Source organism: Schistocerca serialis, chromosome 4, assembly GCF_023864345.2.
Source record: "Schistocerca serialis cubense isolate TAMUIC-IGC-003099 chromosome 4, iqSchSeri2.2, whole genome shotgun sequence".
In the NCBI taxonomy this organism is placed as follows: domain Eukaryota; kingdom Metazoa; phylum Arthropoda; class Insecta; order Orthoptera; family Acrididae; genus Schistocerca; species Schistocerca serialis.
This window is the reverse complement of record NC_064641.1, coordinates 66,847,378-66,869,557: the sequence shown is the minus strand read 5'-3', so window position 1 is coordinate 66,869,557 and position 22,180 is coordinate 66,847,378. Positions and strand designations below refer to the sequence as shown.

At 42.9% G+C, this 22,180-nt stretch overlaps 1 protein-coding gene across 1 annotated transcript in view; it reads left to right on the top strand.

Annotated features, from left to right (window-relative positions):
* LOC126473787 (orcokinin peptides type A-like) overlaps positions 1-22,180 on the top strand; it is a 431,695-nt gene that overhangs the window by 312,245 nt on the left and 97,270 nt on the right. Inside the window, exon 3 of the mRNA XM_050101061.1 lies at positions 17,984-18,110. Coding sequence (XP_049957018.1) covers positions 17,984-18,110 — 127 coding nt within the window. The remainder of the gene's footprint in view (positions 1-17,983; positions 18,111-22,180) is intronic.

Genomic DNA, 22,180 nt, shown 5'->3' with positions numbered 1-22,180 from the left:
GATTGTTAGTGTGTTTATCATACAGATAGACTTCCCTGTGTGACATCATATTGCTCGTTCAGTGAGAAACTCGATGCTTTGTATTACTGGTCATTTTCTCCTCTTTCGGGTTTCTTGCAGTGCTAAAATATCTGCACAGCATAGTTTGCAATGTCTAGATCGTAACGTTTCTTGGTTTCTTGAAAGTCTTTCATTCTTAAACACCTAGAGAGGCCTTTGGTTCGTTTCGACAACCATATCCTGTAATCCCCCCCCATGAACCATGGACCTTGCCGTTGGTGGGGAGGCTTGCGTGCCTCAGCGATACAGATAGCCGTACCGTAGGTGCAACCACAACGGAGGGGTATCTGTTGAGAGGCCAGACAAACGTGTGGTTCCTGAAGAGGGGCAGCAGCCTTTTCAGTAGTTGCAAGGGCAACAGTCTGGATGATTGACTGATCTGGCCTTGTAACAATAACCAAAGCGGCCTTGCTGTGCTGGTACTGCGAACGGCTGAAAGCAAGGGGAAACTACAGCCGTAATTTTTCCCGAGGGCATGCAGCTTTACTGTATGATTACATGATGATGGCGTCCTCTTGGGTAAAATATTCCGGAGGTAAAATAGTCCCCCATTCGGATCTCCGGGCGGGGACTACTCAAGAGGATGTCGTTATCAGGAGAAAGAAAACTGGCGTTCTACGGATCGGAGCGTGGAATGTCAGATCCCTTAATTGGGCAGGTAGGTTAGAAAATTTAAAAAGGGAAATGGATAGGTTGAAGTTAGATATAGTGGGAATTAGTGAAGTTCGGTGCCAGGAGGAACAAGACTTCTGGTCAGGTGACTACAGGGTTATAAACACAAAATCAAATAGGGGTAATGCAGGAGTAGGTTTAATAATGAATAGGAAAATAGGAATACGGGTAAGCTACTACAAACAGCATAGTGAACGCATTATTGTGGCCAAGACAGATACGAAGCCCACACCTACTACAGTAGTACAAGTCTATATGCCAACTAGCTCTGCAGATGACGAAGAAATTGAAAAAATGTATGATGAAATAAAAGAAATTATTCAGATTGTGAAGGGAGACGAAAATTTAATAGTCATGGGTGACTGGAATTCGAGTGTAGGAAAAGGGAGAGAAGGAAACATAGTAGGTGGATTGGGGGACAGAAATGAAAGAGGAAGCCGCCTTGTAGAATTTTGCACAGAGCACAACATAATCATAACTAACACTTGGTTTAAGAATCATGAAAGAAGGTTGTATACATGGAAGAACCCTGGAGATACTAAAAGGTATCAGATAGATTATATAATGGTAAGACAGAGATTTAGGAACCAGGTTTTAAATTGTAAGACATTTCCAGGGGCAGATGTGGACTCTGACCACAATCTATTGGTTATGACCTGTAGATTAAAACTGAAGAAACTGCAAAAAGGTGGGAATTTAAGGAGATGGGACCTGGATAAACTAAAAGAACCAGAGGTTGTACAGAGATTCAGGGAGAGCATAAGGGAGCAATTGACAGGAATGGGGGAAATAAATACAGTAGAAGAAGAATGGGTAGCTTTGAGGGATGAAGTAGTGAAGGCAGCAGAGGATCAAGTAGGTAAAAAGACGAGGGCTAGTAGAAATCCTTGGGTAACAGAAGAAATACTGAATTTAATTGATGAAAGGAGAAAATATAAAAATGCAGTAAGTGAAACAGGCAAAAAGGAATACAAACGTCTCAAAAATGAGATCGACAGGAAGTGCAAAATGGCTAAGCAGGGATGGCTAGAGGACAAATGTAAGGATGTAGAGGCCTATCTCACTAGGGGTAAGATAGATACCGCCTACAGGAAAATTAAAGAGACCTTTGGAGATAAGAGAACGACTTGTATGAATATCAAGAGCTCAGATGGAAACCCAGTTCTAAGCAAAGAAGGGAAAGCAGAAAGGTGGAAGGAGTATATAGAGGGTCTATACAAGGGCGATGTACTTGAGGACAATATTATGAAAATTGAAGAGGATGTAGATGAAGATGAAATGGGAGATATGATACTGCGTGAAGAGTTTGACAGAGCACTGAAAGACCTGAGTCGAAACAAGGCCCCCGGAGTAGACAATATTCCATTGGAACTACTGACGGCCGTGGGAGAGCCAGTCCTGACAAAACTCTACCATCTGGTGAGCAAGATGTATGAAACAGGCGAAATACCCTCAGACTTCAAGAAGAATATAATAATTCCAATCCCAAAGAAAGCAGGTGTTGACAGATATGAAAATTACCGAACTATCAGCTTAATAAGTCACAGCTGCAAAATACTAACACGAATTCTTTACAGACGAATGGAAAAACTAGTAGAAGCCAACCTCGGGGAAGATCAGTTTGGATTCCGTAGAAACACTGGAACACGTGAGGCAATACTGACCTTACGACTTATCTTAGAAGAAAGATTAAGGAAAGGCAAACCTACGTTTCTAGCATTTGTAGACTTAGAGAAAGCGTTTGACAATGTTGACTGGAATACTCTCTTTCAAATTCTAAAGGTGGCAGGGGTAAAAAACAGGGAGCGAAAGGCTATTTACAATTTGTACAGAAACCAGATGGCAGTTATAAGAGTCGAGGGACATGAAAGGGAAGCAGTGGTTGGGAAGGGAGTAAGACAGGGTTGTAGCCTCTCCCCGATGTTGTTCAATCTGTATATTGAGCAAGCAGTAAAGGAAACAAAAGAAAAATTCGGAGTAGGTATTAAAATTCATGGAGAAGAAATAAAAACTTTGAGGTTTGCCGATGACATTGTAATTCTGTCAGAGACAGCAAATGACTTGGAAGAGCAGTTGAATGGAATGGACAGTGTCTTGAAAGGAGGATATACGATGAACATCAACAAAAGCAAAACGAGGATAATGGAATGTAGTCTAATTAAGTCGGGTGATGCTGAGGAAATTAGATTAGGAAATGAGGCACTTAAAGTAGTAAAGGAGTTTTGCTATTTGGGGAGCAAAATAACTGATGATGGTCGAAGTAGAGAGGATATAAAATGTAGCCTGGCAATGGCAAGGAAAGCGTTTCTGAAGAAGAGAAATTTGTTAACATCCAGTATTGATTTAAGTGTCAGGAAGTCATTTCTGAAAGTATTCGTATGGAGTGTAGCCATGTATGGAAGTGAAACATGGACGATAAATAGTTTGGACAAGAAGAGAATAGAAGCTTTCGAAATGTGGTGCTACAGAAGAATGCTGAAGATTAGATGGGTAGATCGCATAACTAATGAGGAAGTATTGAATAGGATTGGGGAGAAGAGAAGTTTGTGGCACAACTTGACCAGAAGAAGGGATCGGTTGGTAGGACATGTTCTGAGGCATCAAGGGATCACAAATTTAGTATTGGAGGGCAGCGTGGAGGGTAAAAATCGTAGAGGGAGACCAAGAGATGAATACACTAAGCAGATTCAGAAGGATGTAGGTTGCTGTAGGTACTGGGAGATGAAAAAGCTTGCACAGGATAGAGTAGCATGGAGAGCTGCATCAAACCAGTCTCAGGACTGAAGACCACAACAACAACGACAACAACATCCTGTAATCCCTCGTGGTAGTAATAACAAGAGAAGGTATCGAAGTCCTGTTAGATCTTAAGGAGATCTCAGATTCATTAACAAATTCTTGAAATTCAACCAGTATTGCACTGCAGGAGTAAACACGTTTTCCAGATGCCGAAATGCTTCCATCAAAAATGCTGCTATCGGTTCTTGGCTCCAGCTTCCTCCAATTGACCTTGTGCACCATCTGGAATATACTGCAGGTAAATGAGAGACAAAGCTTTCAACTTCCTCGTACTGCCAACGCTTCCCGCTTGTGTTTCGACAACGGAGGTAGAGACCGCTGTTGCCACCTGTTGCGGACAATAGGTCGGCACATCTGTTGCGCGGAACTCAAACACCTGTTGCTCCTCTAGCTCCAGCCCTCAACCAAGTCAGAGGAAAGTCTGGAAAGCACGGTCAACGAGGACCGAAAAAGGAAAATTGTGCGTTGTGCTTGGAGGGAGTGATCTGAAGAACATAACAAAAATCCTGAGTGGAAAGGTGTAAGGTCTGGAGTGAGGATGCGCTTAAGGATCACTGTTTTGTGTCTTTCTCGAATAACTCGAAAACCGCTGATTCTGGTGGAAATGTTTCCGAGTACAAAATAAATACATTGAATTTCCTACAAGAAAGGTTACATTCATTTTTTCTCTAAGTCTAACAGTTTTCGAGATGCGGGGGATGGAAAAATTACAATTATAGAAATATTGTTATAACGTCTGAAATTAATGTTTATTTTTGAATGAAGTGGCTTAAAAAGAAATATTAAATTTGTGTGTCACATCTAAGTGCAGTATAACCTAATGGTGGGAACTGTTCCATGGGTGTAACAGCGTGGAGGGGGCAAATTTCTGCGGGAGAAGTGCGAGGGAAGCAGGTCGCCGCATTGTGTTCATGCACTTCCCTCCTGCATAGGTCTGCAAACTGAAGGGCGAGCAAGTGTATTCCCGCTCTCTCTGCCCCACTGTGTTACAAGAAGCGACTACAGGATGTCTTACAAAGTTACTCCGATCCTCCACACCGCACGTTATGAATCTCTGGCGATGCAGTAGTCAGACATGTCCGGAGTGTGTTTATTTCCCACAAAGTGCAACACTACATGGACAGAAACGCATATGGACAGTACCTACGTAAACCTCTGGCTACATTCTTCATTGCTGGAGGTGAAATTGATTCTTAGTCATCGTTGTACACCAGCTTTCTCCTGGGAAAGGCGACTTCTTCTACCAAGAGGGTTGTTCGAATTTCAGTTTACATATTGTACCTCCCCAGCATTTCCTGTCCTGTTCTCTTATTTGAGTAGACAAAATAATTTCCCTGAGTACTTGTTTATGTAGTGGAGTTATTTTCAATTTATTAAATGAGTATACGTGTTTTCAATTGTTAAGTAAGCTTTTATGTAAAGTACATCACTATAAACAATGGCTGAGAAGTGTATAATTTGTGTAATGCTGTCGGCGACCTCTGTATTGTTGATGGGAAAGCGATTGGATTGGCAAATGTGACCCCTTGCTGCTGTCTATCATTGACAGCATACTGTAAAGCTGCACAATTGTGTTGTACTCACTTGGTGGTGAATTAATGAATGACCAGAAAGTTACTGAATTTCTCTCACCATAAATTGTGTTACTTGTATACTGCATAAGTCTTTACCACATAGGAATTACTGGCACCTATAGAGTAAGTAGCACTGAGTGAAGCCACTTACCAAGAGTCCACAATATATCGTGGAAAAGGGATGAGAATATGTCTGATGGAATGGATCTAACGTTAAAGTGTAGAACAGTAATCTGCTGTAATGCGTTGCTTCACTTACGTAGAAATATGTCAAGTTTTGCCGCAGAGGGAGGTAATTTAAGTCTGCGGGCCTCTTCAGATGGTGGGAGAGCTGAGGCTGGGGTGATGCATTTCGTACCCCTCGTGCTGCGAAAAGTATTCCAGCCAGTGACAGTAGAGATAATGAAATCGACAGAGTCTAATACACTCTAACAGCAAGTTATACTTCGAACAGCCTCTTCAGAGTGGTAGACAGTTGACAGCTCCAGCTGCTGAGCTTTCATACACAATAGTTCACTTAACAACTGTGTATGAGTGCTCACTTCATAAAATGAAAATACCTGCACTATACAAACAAGAGCTCAGTTATTATGTCTACTCCCACAAATGAACGGAACAGGAAATTCTGGGGTCCGTAAACCGAAAATCGAACACCGCTTGTGATAGGTGGGGGGGGGGGGGGAGGGGGGAGGAAGTTGCCTTTCGTGGAACAACACTCCAGCTACCGCACAGGATGACTAAGAACCAATTTCCCTTCTAGCAGTGTAGAACATGCGCAGAGATTTGCGTATATTCTGTCCACATGCGTTATTTGCGTTTAATATTATTAGTAATCCATACAGGGTGGCTCTCCTATGAATCGTCAGGTCCAGTTTCCCTGGTGTTTCTGTAGATACTTGCTGTCTCATTTTTGTTATGTGCAGAGTACGCGAAGGAACTTGCCCCCCTTCTTGCAGCGGTGTACCGTAGGTCTCTAGAAGAGCGTAGCGTTCCAAAGGATTGGAAAAGGGCACAGGTCATCCCCGTTTTCAAGAAGGGACGCCGAGCAGATGTGCAGAACTATAGACCTATATCTCTAACGTCGATCAGTTGTAGAATTTTGGAACACGTATTGTGTTCGAGTATAATGACTTTTCTGGAGACTAGAAATCTACTCTGTAGGAATCAGCATGGGTTTCGAAAAAGACGGTCATGTGAAACCCAGCACGCGCTATTCGTCCACGAGACTCAGAGGGCCATAGACACGGGTTCACAGGTAGATGCCGTGTTTCTTGACTTCCGTAAGGCGTTCGATACAGTTCCCCACAGTCGTTTAATGAACAAAGTAAGAGCATATGGACTATCAGACCAATTGTGTGATTGGATTGAGGAGTTCCTAGATAACAGGACGCAGCATGTCATTCTCAATGGAGAGAAGTCTTCCGAAGTAAGAGTGATTTCAGGTGTGCCACAGGGGAGTGTCATAGGACCGTTGCTATTCACAATATACAAAATGACCTTGTGGATGACATCGGAAGTTCACTGAGGCTTTTTGCGGATGATGCTGTGGTGTATCGAGAGGTTGTAACAATGGAAAATTGTACTGAAATGCAGGAGGATCTGCAGCGAATTGACGCATGGTGCAGGGAATGGCAATTGAATCTCAATGTAGACAAGTGTAATGTGCTGCGAATACACAGAAAGATAGATCCTTTATCATTTAGCTACAAAATAGCAGGTCAGCAACTGGAAGCAGTTAATACTGGGAGTACGCATTAGGAGTGATTTAAAATGGAATGATCATATAATGTTGATCGTCGGTAAAGCAGATGCCATACTGAGATTCATTGGAAGAATCCTAAGGAAATGCAATCCGAAAACAAGGGAAGTAGGTTACAGTACGCTTGTTCGCCCACTGCTTAAATACTGCTCAGTAGTGTGGGATCCGTACCAGATAGGGTTGATAGAAGATATAGAGAAGATCCAACGGAGAGCAGTGCGCTTCGTTACAGGATCATTTAGTAATCGCGAAAGCGTTACTGAGATGATAAACTCCAGTGGAAGACTCTGCAGGAGAGACCCTCAGTAGCTCGGTACGGGCTTTTGTCAAAGTTTCGAGAACATACCTTCACCGAAGAGTCAAGCAGTATATTGCTCCCTCCTACGTATATCTCGCGAAGAGACCATGAGGATAAAATCAGAGAGATTAGAGCCCACACAGAGGCATACCGACAATCCTTCTTTCCACGAACAATACGAGACTGGAATAGAAGGGAGAACCGATAGAGGTACTCAAGGTACCCTCCGCCACACACCGTCAGGTGGCTTGCGGAGTATGGATGTAGATGTAGACGGAATTTGCCCAAACAAATACTGCTCATCACGTCTCTCATGCGACGCCCATGATTTACGGAAAGCGTCGGTTTGTTTCCTCTTACGAACCAAATGATTTTTGAAGTGAAATATTATGTGCGCATCCGACAGGTGGTCCCAGGTTAGCCTAGTGCGATATTGGTTTTGTTGATATGAATTAACAGGGAAAGTAAAACGCGAACCAGTCCACAAGCAGCGACTAAACAGCGAGGGCCAGGACTTTGTTAGTGCTGCTGTACTACTGGTTACGCTTACGCGTTTTAATGTCGCTTTTAATTCACATCAAGAAAACCAATATCGCATTCGGCAAATCTGGGACCGAAATGATAATTAAATCGACACCGTAGCTGCAAACAGATGTTGATATACATCATTGGGGACAAGTTGAAAATGTGTGCCCCGACCGGGACTCGAACCGGGGATCTTCTGCTTACATGGCAGACGCTCTATCCATGTGTGCCACCGAGGCCTCATACTGCCTTCATATATAGTTAAAATATGGTCATCCGGACATTGACCTTTTTGTGCGAACGCACGCGCTATGCCCCAACTCGTACGGGACTTAGTAGATTAATCTGCCACGAGTAGTGAGTGTGATGGACAATCATCTATCAGACGCACTACGGAGGTAGTGGTGTGGACATGTTGAGAATGTGGGTCTGACGGGGCGCGTGCAAGGGATAAGTCCCGGCAGGCGAACTGTCCTCTGTGCCCTAGGTGTCTCAGATGGACAGAGCGTCTGCCATGTAAGCAGGAGATCCCGGGTTCGAGTCCAGGTCGGGGCACATACTTTGAACATGTCCCCAATGATGTATATCAACGTCTGTTTGCAGCTAGGGTGTCGATTTAATTATCATTTCATTCTAGAGAAGTTGCACGGTCATCAATGGTATCTGTTCTTTCGGGAAAAGTTACCACCTTCATAAATCTGGGACCCCTCTGTCGGATGCGCAGATAAAATTCCGCTTCAAAAGTCATTTTGGGCATATTTGGAAACAAACCGACGCTTTTCGTCCACGAGGGACGTGATGAGCGGCAATTGCTTGGGCTAACTCCATCTGCGCACAGCAAAAAAAAAATTATAAACATCTGAAGAAACCGACAGAGAAAATGTGCCTTAGGACTCTTCAGGGATACACCCTGAAGAAACCGACAAAGAAAATGTGCCTTAGGACTCTTCAGGGATACACCCTGTAAATGTATTCCATACAGCGGTAACTCACTGTGTGGAAAATAGACATTCCCCGGACATGTCTTCACAGTGTGTCACCAATGGTTCATGGCGCACATTGTGGAATGTAATTATAACTTAGTGAAACACCCTGTAGTTGCTTTTTGTAACGTAGTGAGATGGATAGATTGGGGATTCACCTGACTGGCCTTTAGTTTGAAGGTCTGTGAAGGAGGTAAATGATTGCACACAATCAGGCGACCTTCTTCCTTTGCACTACTACCCCACTCAACCGTTCCCCCTCCTCCCTGTTTCACCCCCGGAACACGGCTCTACTGCAATTAGACATGATACACACATTTAATATTTGTTCTTAATCCACTTAATTCAAAAATGAATAGTAATTTCATACTATTAAATCGTTATTTTTGATAGTTTACGATTTTTTCATCTTCTGCAACTTGGAAAATATTAGTCCTACAAAAAAAATGAATAGGACATTTTTTGCAAGAAATGTAGTGTAGTTTAATTTTATACTGGGAAATATTTTCGATAGGAGCCGTGGTTGTAGAGTTCTTCAAGAAAAACACAAAAAAGTGACCTTTAAAGGCGCTCCCATCCCAATACTCAAACTTCACCGGTATGGACTTCTAGCATGTCGTTCAGAACACTTCCCCCTAGCACGGTAAACAAATGAGTGATTACACGATTTTCCCCCTAATTTTCCTACGTTGACTGGAATAGGAGTAACACAACGGAGAAGAGACTCACCTGGACCAAATAATCATACTCGGAATGAGACTCACTGACTGGCTTGAGGATGAAGAATAACGAAGTACTATGGACAGTAGTAATTCAAATAAACATATACATGAGATTCAACTACAGACAAACTTATAGCTGTTTTAAATTATTCAGGACGACATATTGGCCCCTGTCCATCTTCTAGTGCTCTGAATCTTCAGCATCTACCTATGTCACTTTATGTGAGTTCTTGCATTTAGTCTTAACAAATCCTGTGTTGCATGTAGCACATACGGTAAAAATTAGAATAATAATAGATTATTGTTTAGGAAAGAAGCAGTCCTTACCGATGCGACAACCTAAAATAACTACAGAAACACAGATAGCGGTGGAACATAGCACAGTCTTAAATAGCAGAACTTAATTTTAGAACGCACCATAAACGTTACGTGTACAAAGATGTTAACATAAAACAGCACTCTGCATTTAGAGGTTGTATAAACTTTGAGAAGAGAGCAAATTGTGGCATTTCAGGGCATTTATATAGCTGTTCATGTCAAAGACTAGATTCATGTATAAGCTTAATAGGCAATTTTCTTCTTTGGACGAAAGTGTTAGGACACATACCATACATTCCAAACGCTTAGATCGTACATCGCAAGTAAATAGTTATTCAGAGAAGATTAACATAAAATAACAAGACTACTAATGTAGCAACACTATGCGAAATAAAGTCCAAAGATCCTATGTCTCATCTTCAGTAATAAAACAGGTACACTGACAGTTACACAATAGGCAAATAATCAGAAAAAGTACGTGGATTTGCACCGTATTTGGAAATACAATAATATAAAAAAACTCCTGTACACAATACGTAACTTGATAGAAGCTGCGCGGTAACATGGAATAAAATGAAATGTAACCACTAAGAAAGTGCCTACGATGCTGTGCTAATTGATGCCCCTGACGAAACTTCCTCGCTCACAATTACAATCATAATACGATCAGACGGTGGAAGTAAATATACCTGTCGTCCCAAAAAAACACCAAAAAACTATAGGGACAGGCTCCTTACAACAAAAAAAAGAAAAAAAAAAGTCTGGTAACTAAGGGCTCCAAAGTGCATACGTTATGAGATATGACCATTTGTTATTCTTCGATACTATGAAACATATCTCTTCTACTTCAAGCTCTTTGCTTTTCGTATTTTGAGACGAGCAGTATTAAGATGGGATAGCTTATCAGGTAAAATTAAGGGTCATATAAGGCAAAAATAGGTGTTCAAGCTTCATAATTCACTGAAGGATACCGAATACTTTAATGTTAAAATTTTCCACATACGATTCATAATATTCTTGCAACACTACCCTGCAGTTTCGGGCGTGCTCATTTTCAGGGACAAAGGCCAAATATTTGAGATTGTGTAAAAGTTAGACTTAATCCAGTGAAAGATATTATACTTAGAAAGACGCAGGCGCAACTTGAGAGACTGAACTTTATTTTGTTGTTTAACATCTGCACCCTGTCAGAATAAGTTTGTCCAGTTACTTCTCTACCGCCCAGCACTCCGTTACCACAATTCGACTTCTCGCCAGCTAAGCGCCCTCCCTCCCTCCCCCCCCCCCTCCCACCAACAAGTGAGAACCAGTTCTCTAAGCTCATTGCGCCGTGTCTCCCACCCACACTGCCAGCATTGCCCTGTCGCATACTTTCTTTGTAAATATGTACAGGTGTTTACAACATTAACGTATAGCATTAATTTAGACATTCTACTTTGGAGACATGAAGTGATACTAACAACAAAAGAAACAGAAATAATTTATGTCTTTAAACATGCATAATAAATACACACATCAAAAAGAGTTTTCCATCACACCGGTTCCCAGAACTCCTGAAGATAGACATTGACTGTGGATATTGTATCACAGACACAGTTCCTTTGACGTTCAGAGATGCCACTAAACCCGCCAAAAGATGTAAGAAAACCATGTATGAGCAGCGCCAATTAGACGGAGGGGATCCGACAGCTGATCAGTTCCAGTCATTCCGCCAGGACGGAGGTACACGCCTTGTGTTGTCTGTAGTTCAACCACGACTAGACGGTCAATACCACGGTTCGATAGCGTCCGCAATGTTACTTTATGCCAGGAAGGACTCTCAACAAGGGAAGTGTCCAATCGTATCAGAGTGAAGCAAAGCGATGTTGTTAGGACATGGAGGAGACACAAAGAGACAGGAACTGAAAATGACATCCTTCGCTCAGGCCACCCAAGGGCTACTACTGCAGTGAGTGAGAGCTACCTACAGATTACGGCTCGGAGGAACCCTCACAGCAACGCCACCATATTGAATAATGCTTTTCGTGCAGTCACAAGACGCCATGTTACGACTCTAACCGTGCGCAATACGATGCATGATGCACAACTTCACTCCCGATGTCCTTGGCGAGGTCCATCTTTGCAACCACGACACCATGCAGTGCGGTACAGATTAGCCTAATAACATGCCGAATGGACCGCTCAGGACTGGCATCACGGTCTCTTCACCGATGACAGTCGCATATGCCTTCAACCAGACAATCGTCGGAGACGTGTTTGGAGGCAACCCGGTCAGGCTGAACGCCTTAGACACACTGGCCAGCAAGTGCAGAAAGGTGGAGGCTCCCTGCTGTTTTGGGGTGGCTTTATGTTGAACCGACGTACGCCGCTGGTGGTCATGCAAGTCGCCGTAACGGCTGTGCGAAATGTGAATGCCATCCTCCGGGGGTGTAACCATATCGGCAGCATATTGGCGAGTCATTCATTTTCATGGACGACAATTCGCTCCCCCTTCGTGCACATCTTGTGAATGACTTCCCTCAGGGTAACGACATCTCTCGACTAGAGTGGCCAGCATGTTCTCCAGACATGAACTCTATCGAACATACCTGGGATAGATTGAAAAAGGCTGTTTACGGACGACGTGACTCACCAACCACTCTGAGGGATCTATACAGCATCGCCGTTAAGGAGTGGGACAATCTAGACCAACAGTGCCTTGATGAACTTCTGGATAGTATGCGACGACGAATACAGGCATGCATCAACGCAAGAGGACGTGCTACTAGATATTACAGGTACCGATGTATGCAGCAATCTGGACCATCAACTCTGAAGGTCTCGCTGTATGATGGTACTACATGCAATGTGTGGTTTCCATGAGCAATAAAAAGGGTGGAAATGATGTTCTTCTGTACAGTTCCTTAATTCTACCTGATAAGCTATACGGTCTTAATAGTGCTCGTCCCAAAACATGAAAAGGAAAGAGCTTGCAGTAGAAGAGATAATGCAAATGGCTCTGACCACTATCGGACTTAACATCTGAGATCATCAGTCCCCTAGAACTTAGAACTACTTAAACCTAACTAACCTAAGGACATCGCACATATCCATGTCAAAGGTAGGATTCGAACCTGCGACCGTAGCAGTCGCTCGGTTCCGGACTGAAGCGCCTGGAACCGCTCGGTCACAGTGGACATCATTCAGGAGGTACATTAAAGTTAAAGTGAAAGGATATCAATGATAAGATTGCTATCCTCAGCGAAAATGAAGAAGAATTACAGGATCTGAAGTATGGCACGAACAGTTTGATGAGTACAGAGTATGGATTGAGAGTAAATCTAAGGAAGACGAAAGTAATAATAAGTAGCAGACATGAGACCAGCGAGAAACTTAACAACATAATTGGTGATCACGAAGCAGACGACGTTAAGAAATTCTGCTACCTAGGCAGCAAAGTAACCCATGACGGACATAGCAAGGACGACACGAAAAGGAGACTTCCGCTAGCAAAAGTTGCATTCTTGCCCAAGAGAAGTCTACTAGTATGAAACATAGGCCTTGAGTCGAGGAAGAAATTTCTGAGAATCTACATTTTGAGTACAGCGTTGTATGGCAGTGAGAAATGGACTGTGGAAGGACCGGAACAGAAGACAATAGAAGTATTTGTGATGTGGTGCTACAGACGAACGTTGAAAATTAGGTGGACTGATAAGGTAAGGAATGAGGAGGTTCCCAAAGAATCGTAGAGGGAAGGAATATATGGAACACACTGACAAGAAGAAGGGACAGGATGATAGAACATCTGTTAAGACATCAGAGAATAACTTACATGATACTAAACGGAGCTGTAAAGGGATTGGGATACATCCAGCAACTAACTGAGGATGTAGGCTGCAAGTGCTACTCTGAGATGAAAAGGGTGGCACAGGAGAGGAATTCGTGGCGGGACGCCTGAAACAAGTCAGAGGATTGATGACTCAAAAAAAAAAAGTTCTTAATCATAATGAAACGCAAGAGTTTTCTGTTACTAGTGGGAAATGGAAAGTTGTTTGTGTATCGTAGAAACATGTTTCATATAACCTTGAATAAGTATTGAAGTAATATTTGTGTTGGTTTTCTTCTTTTTGAATTTTTTTATTTTACCTTTGTTTGAGTAAATTGCGCTTTCACGTTTTCTAGCGCTATATGATAAATCTGTCTTTTTTTTCACCACAACATCCCTCTGTTTCAACTTACAAAACAATATTTTCGAATAAAACCTGAATTATACACTGACAATTTTAATTTTGCTGTAAATATTGTTTATTTTAAGTAACAGACAGGAGGATAATTAGGTACAGCAAAACTGTTACAGTTCTTCATATGTTGGTAGTATTGGAAAAGATTAACATGGATATACATTTCATGATATCAAGTAAAAGAACTGTGACTAAAGGTTGATAAACTACTGATGAATGTTACTTTATTTACCTATAAACGTAATGGAAATACATTGTCACCTTTCAATAGACGAAAGTAGTTTTGTCAAATTTTTGGAGAAATTAATTGAAATTTGTAGAATACTTTTCAACACAAAATACAACAAATTAAGAAAATTAGTGAGAAATTCAAAAATAATGATAACGAAAACTGTTGCCTGTGATCATGGCTATGGTCACTGTGATCATTACAAAAATTGTACATTTCTGTTCATAATAACATTACTCGTTATCACTATCAGTGTCTTCCACCTGAATAATTGTACTTTACTCAGTGTATTTTCCTAAAGGTTTTGAAGACACACCCTTTCCAACCAAATCAGTGCATCCATCCAGGCCAGAGAGGCTGCAGCATCGTAGTGATCAGCGAGCTCTTTGTAAATTTACTCGATTTTGTAATCACTGAAATAACATCACATGTCCTCTCATCCCGTGAAGTTCCATAATGTACCTCCTTCTCTTTAGAGTTCTTCCCTTTTTTTGCCAGGCAATGCATACAACTAATTGTTTCAAATTCCTGGGTATTCATATTTATTGAAACATGAATTGGAACTCACGTATTCATTCCTGTCTTACACTCTTTTGAATCAGAGCACTTCGTACTTGGTGTTCCGCTCTTATTATTTCCTTTTGGTTTTTGCACATACTGTATATTACCCGTCTTTCCTTATAGGTTGCCCTTATTTTTTTAGGATTTCGAACATCTTGCACCGTTAAACACTTGAGAGGAGAAGCAACAGTTGCTCTACGTACTGGTGATGAAAGTTATGAAAGTGTTATTAAATTAGCTTACATTTCATATATTCATTCATTGACGCCATATGGAATTATTTTCTGGGTCAATTCCACACATAGACAGAAAGTATACTTGCATGCTATAAGTATATTTTGTGTAAATCTTCGAACTTCATACAGGCGACAGTTTTAAAAGATTTAGAAAATGGTTCAAATGGCTCTGAGCACTATGGGACTTAACTGCTGATGTCATTAGTCCCCTAGAACTTAGAACTAGTTAAACCTAACTAACCTAAGGACATCACAAACATCCATGCCCGAGGCAGGATTCGAAACTGCGACCGTAGCGGTCTCGCGGTTCCAGACTGCAGCGCCTTTAACCGCACGGCCACTTCGGCCGGCAAAAGATTTACATTCTAGCAGCAGCTTCATAATGCATTTACCCTCTTACAAGGATGGTTGTGAAGATTTGATCACGATTTGAAAATAGTAATGGTTTTTTTTTTAATATAACGTTAGGAATAAATATAGCTCCACCATCCTTACGCTTTCACAGAAATAAGTAAAGTAGTAAACCGTAAATATATTTGACCAGCTCCACTGTGAATAGCCTCCACCACCTACAATGTTGTTCATAGTGTCGATCGCGTTTTGTTTACGATTAAATTCGCGTATAATGCATGAAACTATGACTGTACTGTCTTAGACAGAGCCAACCCACGTGCCATCAGCTCAGTTGGTATGGTTTAATTCAGTGTCTTCGAGAGTGGAAGCGTAGAGAAGTAGCTTAAAGGTGGTTCGATGAACCCCCTGCTAGACAATTAATTGTCAGTTGCAGAGTAATCGTGTAGATGTATATGTAGATACTAATTCGTTCTAGCGTGTAATTTGAGTGAGATTTTGTGTATAGTGAGTGATAGACCCCTGTGCTGGTTCTTTTTAGTCTAAATTTCAATAATCATTGTATCATACAATCACCTTCACGAAGTTCTGGCTTTCACTCGAGCGCGGTCCCCATCGGCTTTAATTTTATTATTCTATGCCCGTTAGGTCGAACTTGTTGTTCGTGTAGTATCAACAACCACGTGTACTTTAATCTGTGATTCACAGTTAGGAACTCCTCCTATTAGAGAGAACGCTCTGAGCAAAACGAATCCCATTAACGATGGTAACGATTCCAAACAATTTTATTGAAATTATTGTGTTTTTTGGGCGGTTGGCTCTGATCCGGCTTTTTTTTCTCTATTCCCTTACCTAAATTACATGATCCTAAATGTAGTGAGTTGAGTGAAGCCTTGTATGTAGGGCAATGTTTCCACATGTTGCGTTTTATCATATAAATTGGATTTTTCTCAGTTGTAGCAGACTTGAGATCACTTACTTCGTGACACCCTGTAACCAACGGACTTCTTGTTAGGGAATAGCTTCTTGTAGCTTTCCATTGTTCTTCTTCTTATGTGATTGATTGTTCAGTATAGTTCAGAATTATTCATGCCCCACAATTCCCGAACGACACATCTTAAATCGTCCTGGGAGGTCTTATTGTTGTTAGATTAATGAAGTGTGTTAATGTTCTCCGTATATGTAAAAGGGACATGCAGAATTAATAGTTCTTCACGATATAACCACTGTGTTCTATGTTGCAATAAAGCTCCACTATACCAAATGTGAATGTTCATCAGATATGATCTCCAGTTGATTCACCTTTGCTTTGCAGTCAGCAAGCCACAACGGAGGAGCAACACCTGAAGCAGTTCTGTACGAAACGATATGAACAGAAGAGTTTCGTGGACCAGAACCTTATATTCCGAAAGGACCAGAAGTAGTTCGTGTAATGTTCAGTAATCGGAGCAGCCTACTATCCGAAAGACTTCCCTGTCATATAAATGTGTGTTGAGCTCTGACGTGATTTATAATTATTAGAAACCTACGAAGACCAGACCGCCACTGTGTAGATCACAGCATTTTTCCGCTGCTCTTCTAAATATTTGGTCATCAATGTCGCCAGAGATTAATCTGTAAAACGTACCTCTTTTAGCAGTAATTGGATTCGTATACGAGATGACCTGTGGGACGAGATGAAACTGATAATGTAAATCAACATAAGTGATCCACTCGGTGTCCGTCTTTCTTTATTAACCTTGAAAGAAACAGAACGTAGTTCTCGTGCAGCATTATTGGGTAAGTTTAGAGAGCCTGTATTCGAAGAAGACTGTCTGACCATTGCGCTAACAGCACCGTATGTCTCACGTAGGAGTCTGTAATAGGAAATCTTCAACATCCTTCTGTAGCATCACGTCTCAAACTCTTCGATTCTCTTCTTTTACAGTACTTCCACAGTTCATAATGTAGGTAAATTCACGTCACGCCTGGACTCTTCGTAGCCCGTCACACAGTCTTCAATTACTCGGAAAGACAGTGGGCCAAATCCCTACCTGTGCGTCTAGATTTATGTTAGTTTGGGTTGCTTCGAAAAGGTCACAATCGATTCCTTTCCCTTTCTTCCACTTTCTTTCATCCACTTGCGCCTTTGTCCCGCAATGTTCGCAGAGTCGGCGTGGTTACAACGGAGTTGGCAAGGTTAATTGAAAGGGGTGGTCGGATGCCCTTCCAGTTGCCACCCCATACCCCCCAGGACAGAATCAATGTACCCCAGCTGTCTGCGTCTAGTATAAAGCATGAAATAGTGTTACAAACGTCTGCGTGTCGTGGAACGGAGGCGAGATGTGGGAACTAGCCCGCTATTCACCTAGCGAGACGTCAAAAACCGCCTTAAAACCACATCCAGGCTGGCCGACACACTGGCCCATGTCGTTAATCCGCCCGGCGGATTCGACCCGGGGCTGGCGCACCTACCCGAGTCCAGAAAGCAGCGCATTAGCGCTCTACGCTAACCTGGCGGGTTCGATCGATTCTTTTCTCAATCTTTCCCTAATCCAAAACACACACTCTGTCACCGACGACCTGCCAGCTGCCTGCAACCCGCAACACTTGCGTCGCACGTTGCCTACACGCGCGCCTTTTTCCTGGACCACTGTAGCCGCTGAGCAGTGTGTTGCATAGCGTGTGTTTTTGCAGGAGGCGGCCACCTGCTCCGAAACCTGGACGGCCTGGGCGGCGGACACCTGCTGCGACAGACCAAGAGCGGCCTCGACTCTCTCTCTGGCGCCACCTTCGGAGAGCAGAAGCGGCTCGACTCCCTGAGGTAACAATACGACCCGCCTTAACTACAGACTTTCGCTATTGGTCAATATGTAATAAAAATTAATATAAGTTGATTGAAAATGCTCTTTTCTTTATGATACCTTGAGCTTATTTTAAAATGGTCATTTGTGCCAGGTACAGAATATTAATTGTCGATAAGGTATGTACACTACTGGCCATTAAAATTGCTACACCAAGAAGAAATGCAGATGATAAACGGGTATTGATTGGACAAATATATTTTACTAGAACTGACATGTGATTACATTTTCAAGCAGTTTGGGTGCATAGATCCTGAGAAATCAGTCCCCAAAACAACCACCTCTCGCCGTAATAACAGCCTTGATACGCCTGGGTATTGAGTCAAACAGAGCTTGGATGACGTGTACAGGTACAGCTGCCCATACAGCTTTAACACGATACCACAGTTCATCAAGAGTAGTGACTGTCGTATTGTGACGAGCCAGTTGCTCGGCCACCATTGACCAGACGTTTTCAATTGGTGAGAGATCTGGAGAATGTGCTGGACAGGGCAGCAGTCGAACATTTTCTGTATCCAGAAAGGCCCGTACAGGACCTGCAACATGCTGAAATGCAGGGTTTCGCAGGGATCGAATGAAGGGTAGAGCCACGGGTCGTAACACATCTGAACTGTAACGTCCACTGTTCAAAGTGTCGTCAATGCGAACAAGAGGTGACCGAGACGTGTAACCAATGGCACCCCATACCGTCACGCCGGGTGATACGCCAGTATGGCGATGACGAATACACGCTTCCAATGTGCGTTCACCGCAATGTCGCCAAACACGGATGCGACCATCATGATGCTGTAAACATAACCTGGATTCATCCGAAAAAATGACGTTTTGCCATTCGTGCACCCAGGTTCGTCGTTGAGTACACCATCGCAGGCGTTCCTGTCTGTGGTGCAGCGTCAAGGGTAACCGCAACCATGGTCTCCGAGCTGATAGTCCATGCTGCTGTTGTAACCGCAGGAACAAGCCAAGTCTAAAAAGCAGTACCTTAAAAATAGTACGTAGGGAGAAGTTAAGATTGTAGCGCTGGGGCGCCAGGCGTGGCCGAAGGGCCAGCCGAGGCGGCACTCGAACGGCGGGGCAGCTGGGCGCGTTGATAGGGAAGTAAACAGCCAGCAAACACAAACGAGGGTCTGTGCAGGGGTGCATGATAAGCATTCAATTAAGACTATCAACAAGAAAGCATTCCTGGCTAGAGAGAGAGGTTTGGGAGTGGAGAGAGAAAGAAAGAGGGCTCTTGGTGGGGGTCAGCACTACGTCATGAGGAGCCAATGAAGGGCTCAGGACGCAGTGTGTGACCATATAGGGAGAGGCGTCTCTGCCCCTCCACTCAGCCTCTGAAGAACAATAGCAACAACAATGTTTTAACGAGACCAAATAAGGGTAAGTTGCCTTCGACGCTACGTCATGCCAAGCGCTGGCGGGGTCGAAGGGGAAACGCTAACAAAACCCGAGAGCACGCCGCTCTGAGTCTTGTCTTGTCGGGTCTGGTCTTGCGGTTCTGGGAGTGAGTTAGAGAGTGTAGGCAGGCAGCCGGAGATAGTCGCTGGAGTGCGTCAGGGCGTAGCCGCGGGACCCTAACGTAGGGTGTTAGGAAGCTTGACAGAACTTCTAGTAGTCAGTCGGAACGGTGGAGTCAGTCACCGTCTCTGTGTTAGACTTGGCTTTCCTGTGAGTGCAACCACCGTCAGATAGGGCGAGCTGTACTCATATGGAATAAACCGTAAATTATTAAAGTTATCACGACTTTAATTTCTATCACCTTCCTAGCCTTGTGAAAACCAGGGATTATTACATCTTAGCCAGATCAAAAGTCTCCCTCTCATTACGGTCAACCGGCTAAAATCCCATCCACGAACCGTGTCGCTCAATCCCTCGCAATACCCACGCTTGGGACGCGACACTGCTGCAAACGTCGTCGAACTGTTCGTGCAGATGGTTGTTGTCTTGCAAACGTCTCCATCTGTTGACTCAGGGATCGAGACGTGGCCGTTACAACCATGTGGATAAGATGCCTGTCATCTCGACTGCTAGAGGTGCGAGGCCGTTGGGATCCAGCATGGCGTTCCGTATTACCCTCCTGAACCCACCGATTCCATATTCTGCTTACAGTCATTGGATCTCGACCAACGCGAGCAGCAATGTCGCGATACGATAAACCGCAATCGCGATAGGCTACAATCCGACCTTTATCAAAGTCGGAAACGTGATGGTACGCATTTCTCCCCCTTACACGAGGCATCACAATAACGTTTCACCGGGCAACGCCGGTCAACTGCTGTTTGTGTATGAGAAATCGGTTGGAAACTTTCCTCGTGTCAGCACGTTGTAGGTGTCACCACTGGTGCCAACCTTGTGTCGATGCTCTGAAAAGCTAATCATTTGCATATCACAGCATCTTCTTCCTGTCGGTTACATTTCGCGTCTCTAGCACGTCATCTTCGTGGTGTAGCAATTTTAATGACCAGTAGTGTATTATGTGTCTGATATACAGTGATTTTGTCACCAAACGGTACAGACTCTGCTATTCGGTTTCATACAGAGTGTATAAACTTTTAGGTCACAGTTAAACAGTTAATAAAGAATCATAACTTGATAAGACATGGGTCATGCGAAATCAAATTCGCTCTTTCCTCACATGCGTAATGAAACACATTTAGGTACATTCAATATTTCTTGATTTCCAGAAATCATTTGGTGCAGTACCACGCCATCGTTTATTTTGACTAGCTTGGGAATTTCTTGATAGGCACGGTGCATAATGTTGTCTTGGGTTGAAGTTAAATGAAGGACCAAGAGTAACTTTGGGTGAGACCCATAGGAGTGCTTTGGGACTACTGCTGTTCATGTCGTATGTTGACGACCTGGCTGATGATGTTAAGAGTAGCATCAGTCTTTTGCGGACGACGCAGTTACCTGTAAAAAAGTACGATCTGGAAAGAGCTGCACATACATCTAGGCAGATGATGAAATTTCAAATTAGAACTACGATTGGGAACTCACAGTGAATTGCGCATTCTCTCTCTCTCTCTCTCTCTCTCTCTCTCTCTCTCTCTCTCTCTCTCTCTCTCTCTTGGCTGATGCCGACTCTCTGTGTCCTCAAGCTAAAGCATGCCAGTTTCTTCTGTATTGTATAATCTCCTGAAGACTTTCCAAGCTGGAATCCATCACTTTTGTGATGACGTCGATCTATGTTATTCTTTGTTGCCTTGTTCTTGTTGTGTCTTCGATCTTCCTCATCATTAAGATTTTTTGTAGCGAATCATGTCCTCTCGTGATGTGCCCTAAGTAGGTCAGTTGTTTCAGTATCAAGCCTTCAAAGAAACCTTTCTTATGGTTCAGTCCTCACATAAATACATCACATCTGGGAAGACCATAGCCCACACTACACGGATCTTTGTTGTTAAAATTATATCCCTACGCCCATAAAACTTTGTCAAGGTTGGAAGTCACCTTTGTACCAAGTAACAAGCGTCTCCTCATTTCATGGCTGCAGTCACCAGCAGCAGAAATCTGATAGTCTGGTAGCCGAGATACTTGAATATAGTAACTACCTCCATTGTTTCTGTTCATAATGCCATTAAGTGATAGATGTAGTTGCCGTAATTTTCGTTTTCTTGACAATCAGCATTATGCCAACTTTGCATTTCTTGTTTCACCTTCAGCATGGGGATTTTTAACTCTTCTTCACTTTCTGCTATAAGGGGGTACTATCTGTATATCTAAGATTGTTTATCTCCGTCACAGCTATTTTAATTCCGGTTTCTTCTTTGATTGAATAAACAGGGTGGCAATATTGCACCTTTCCGTACTCCTTTCTCAATCCTGATCCATTGAGTATATAAAGTTCTCACCGTGGCTTCTTGATCATAGTATAAAGTCCACATGAGGTATATGAGGTGACCCATGTTTTTGAATTCTGTCCATAATTTACTGCGATCGACGCAGTGAAAGACTTCAGCATAATCAGTAGAGCAGAGAAACACATCTTTTTAGAATTCTGTTGCCTTCACCATAATCTGTCAAATGGTGGCTG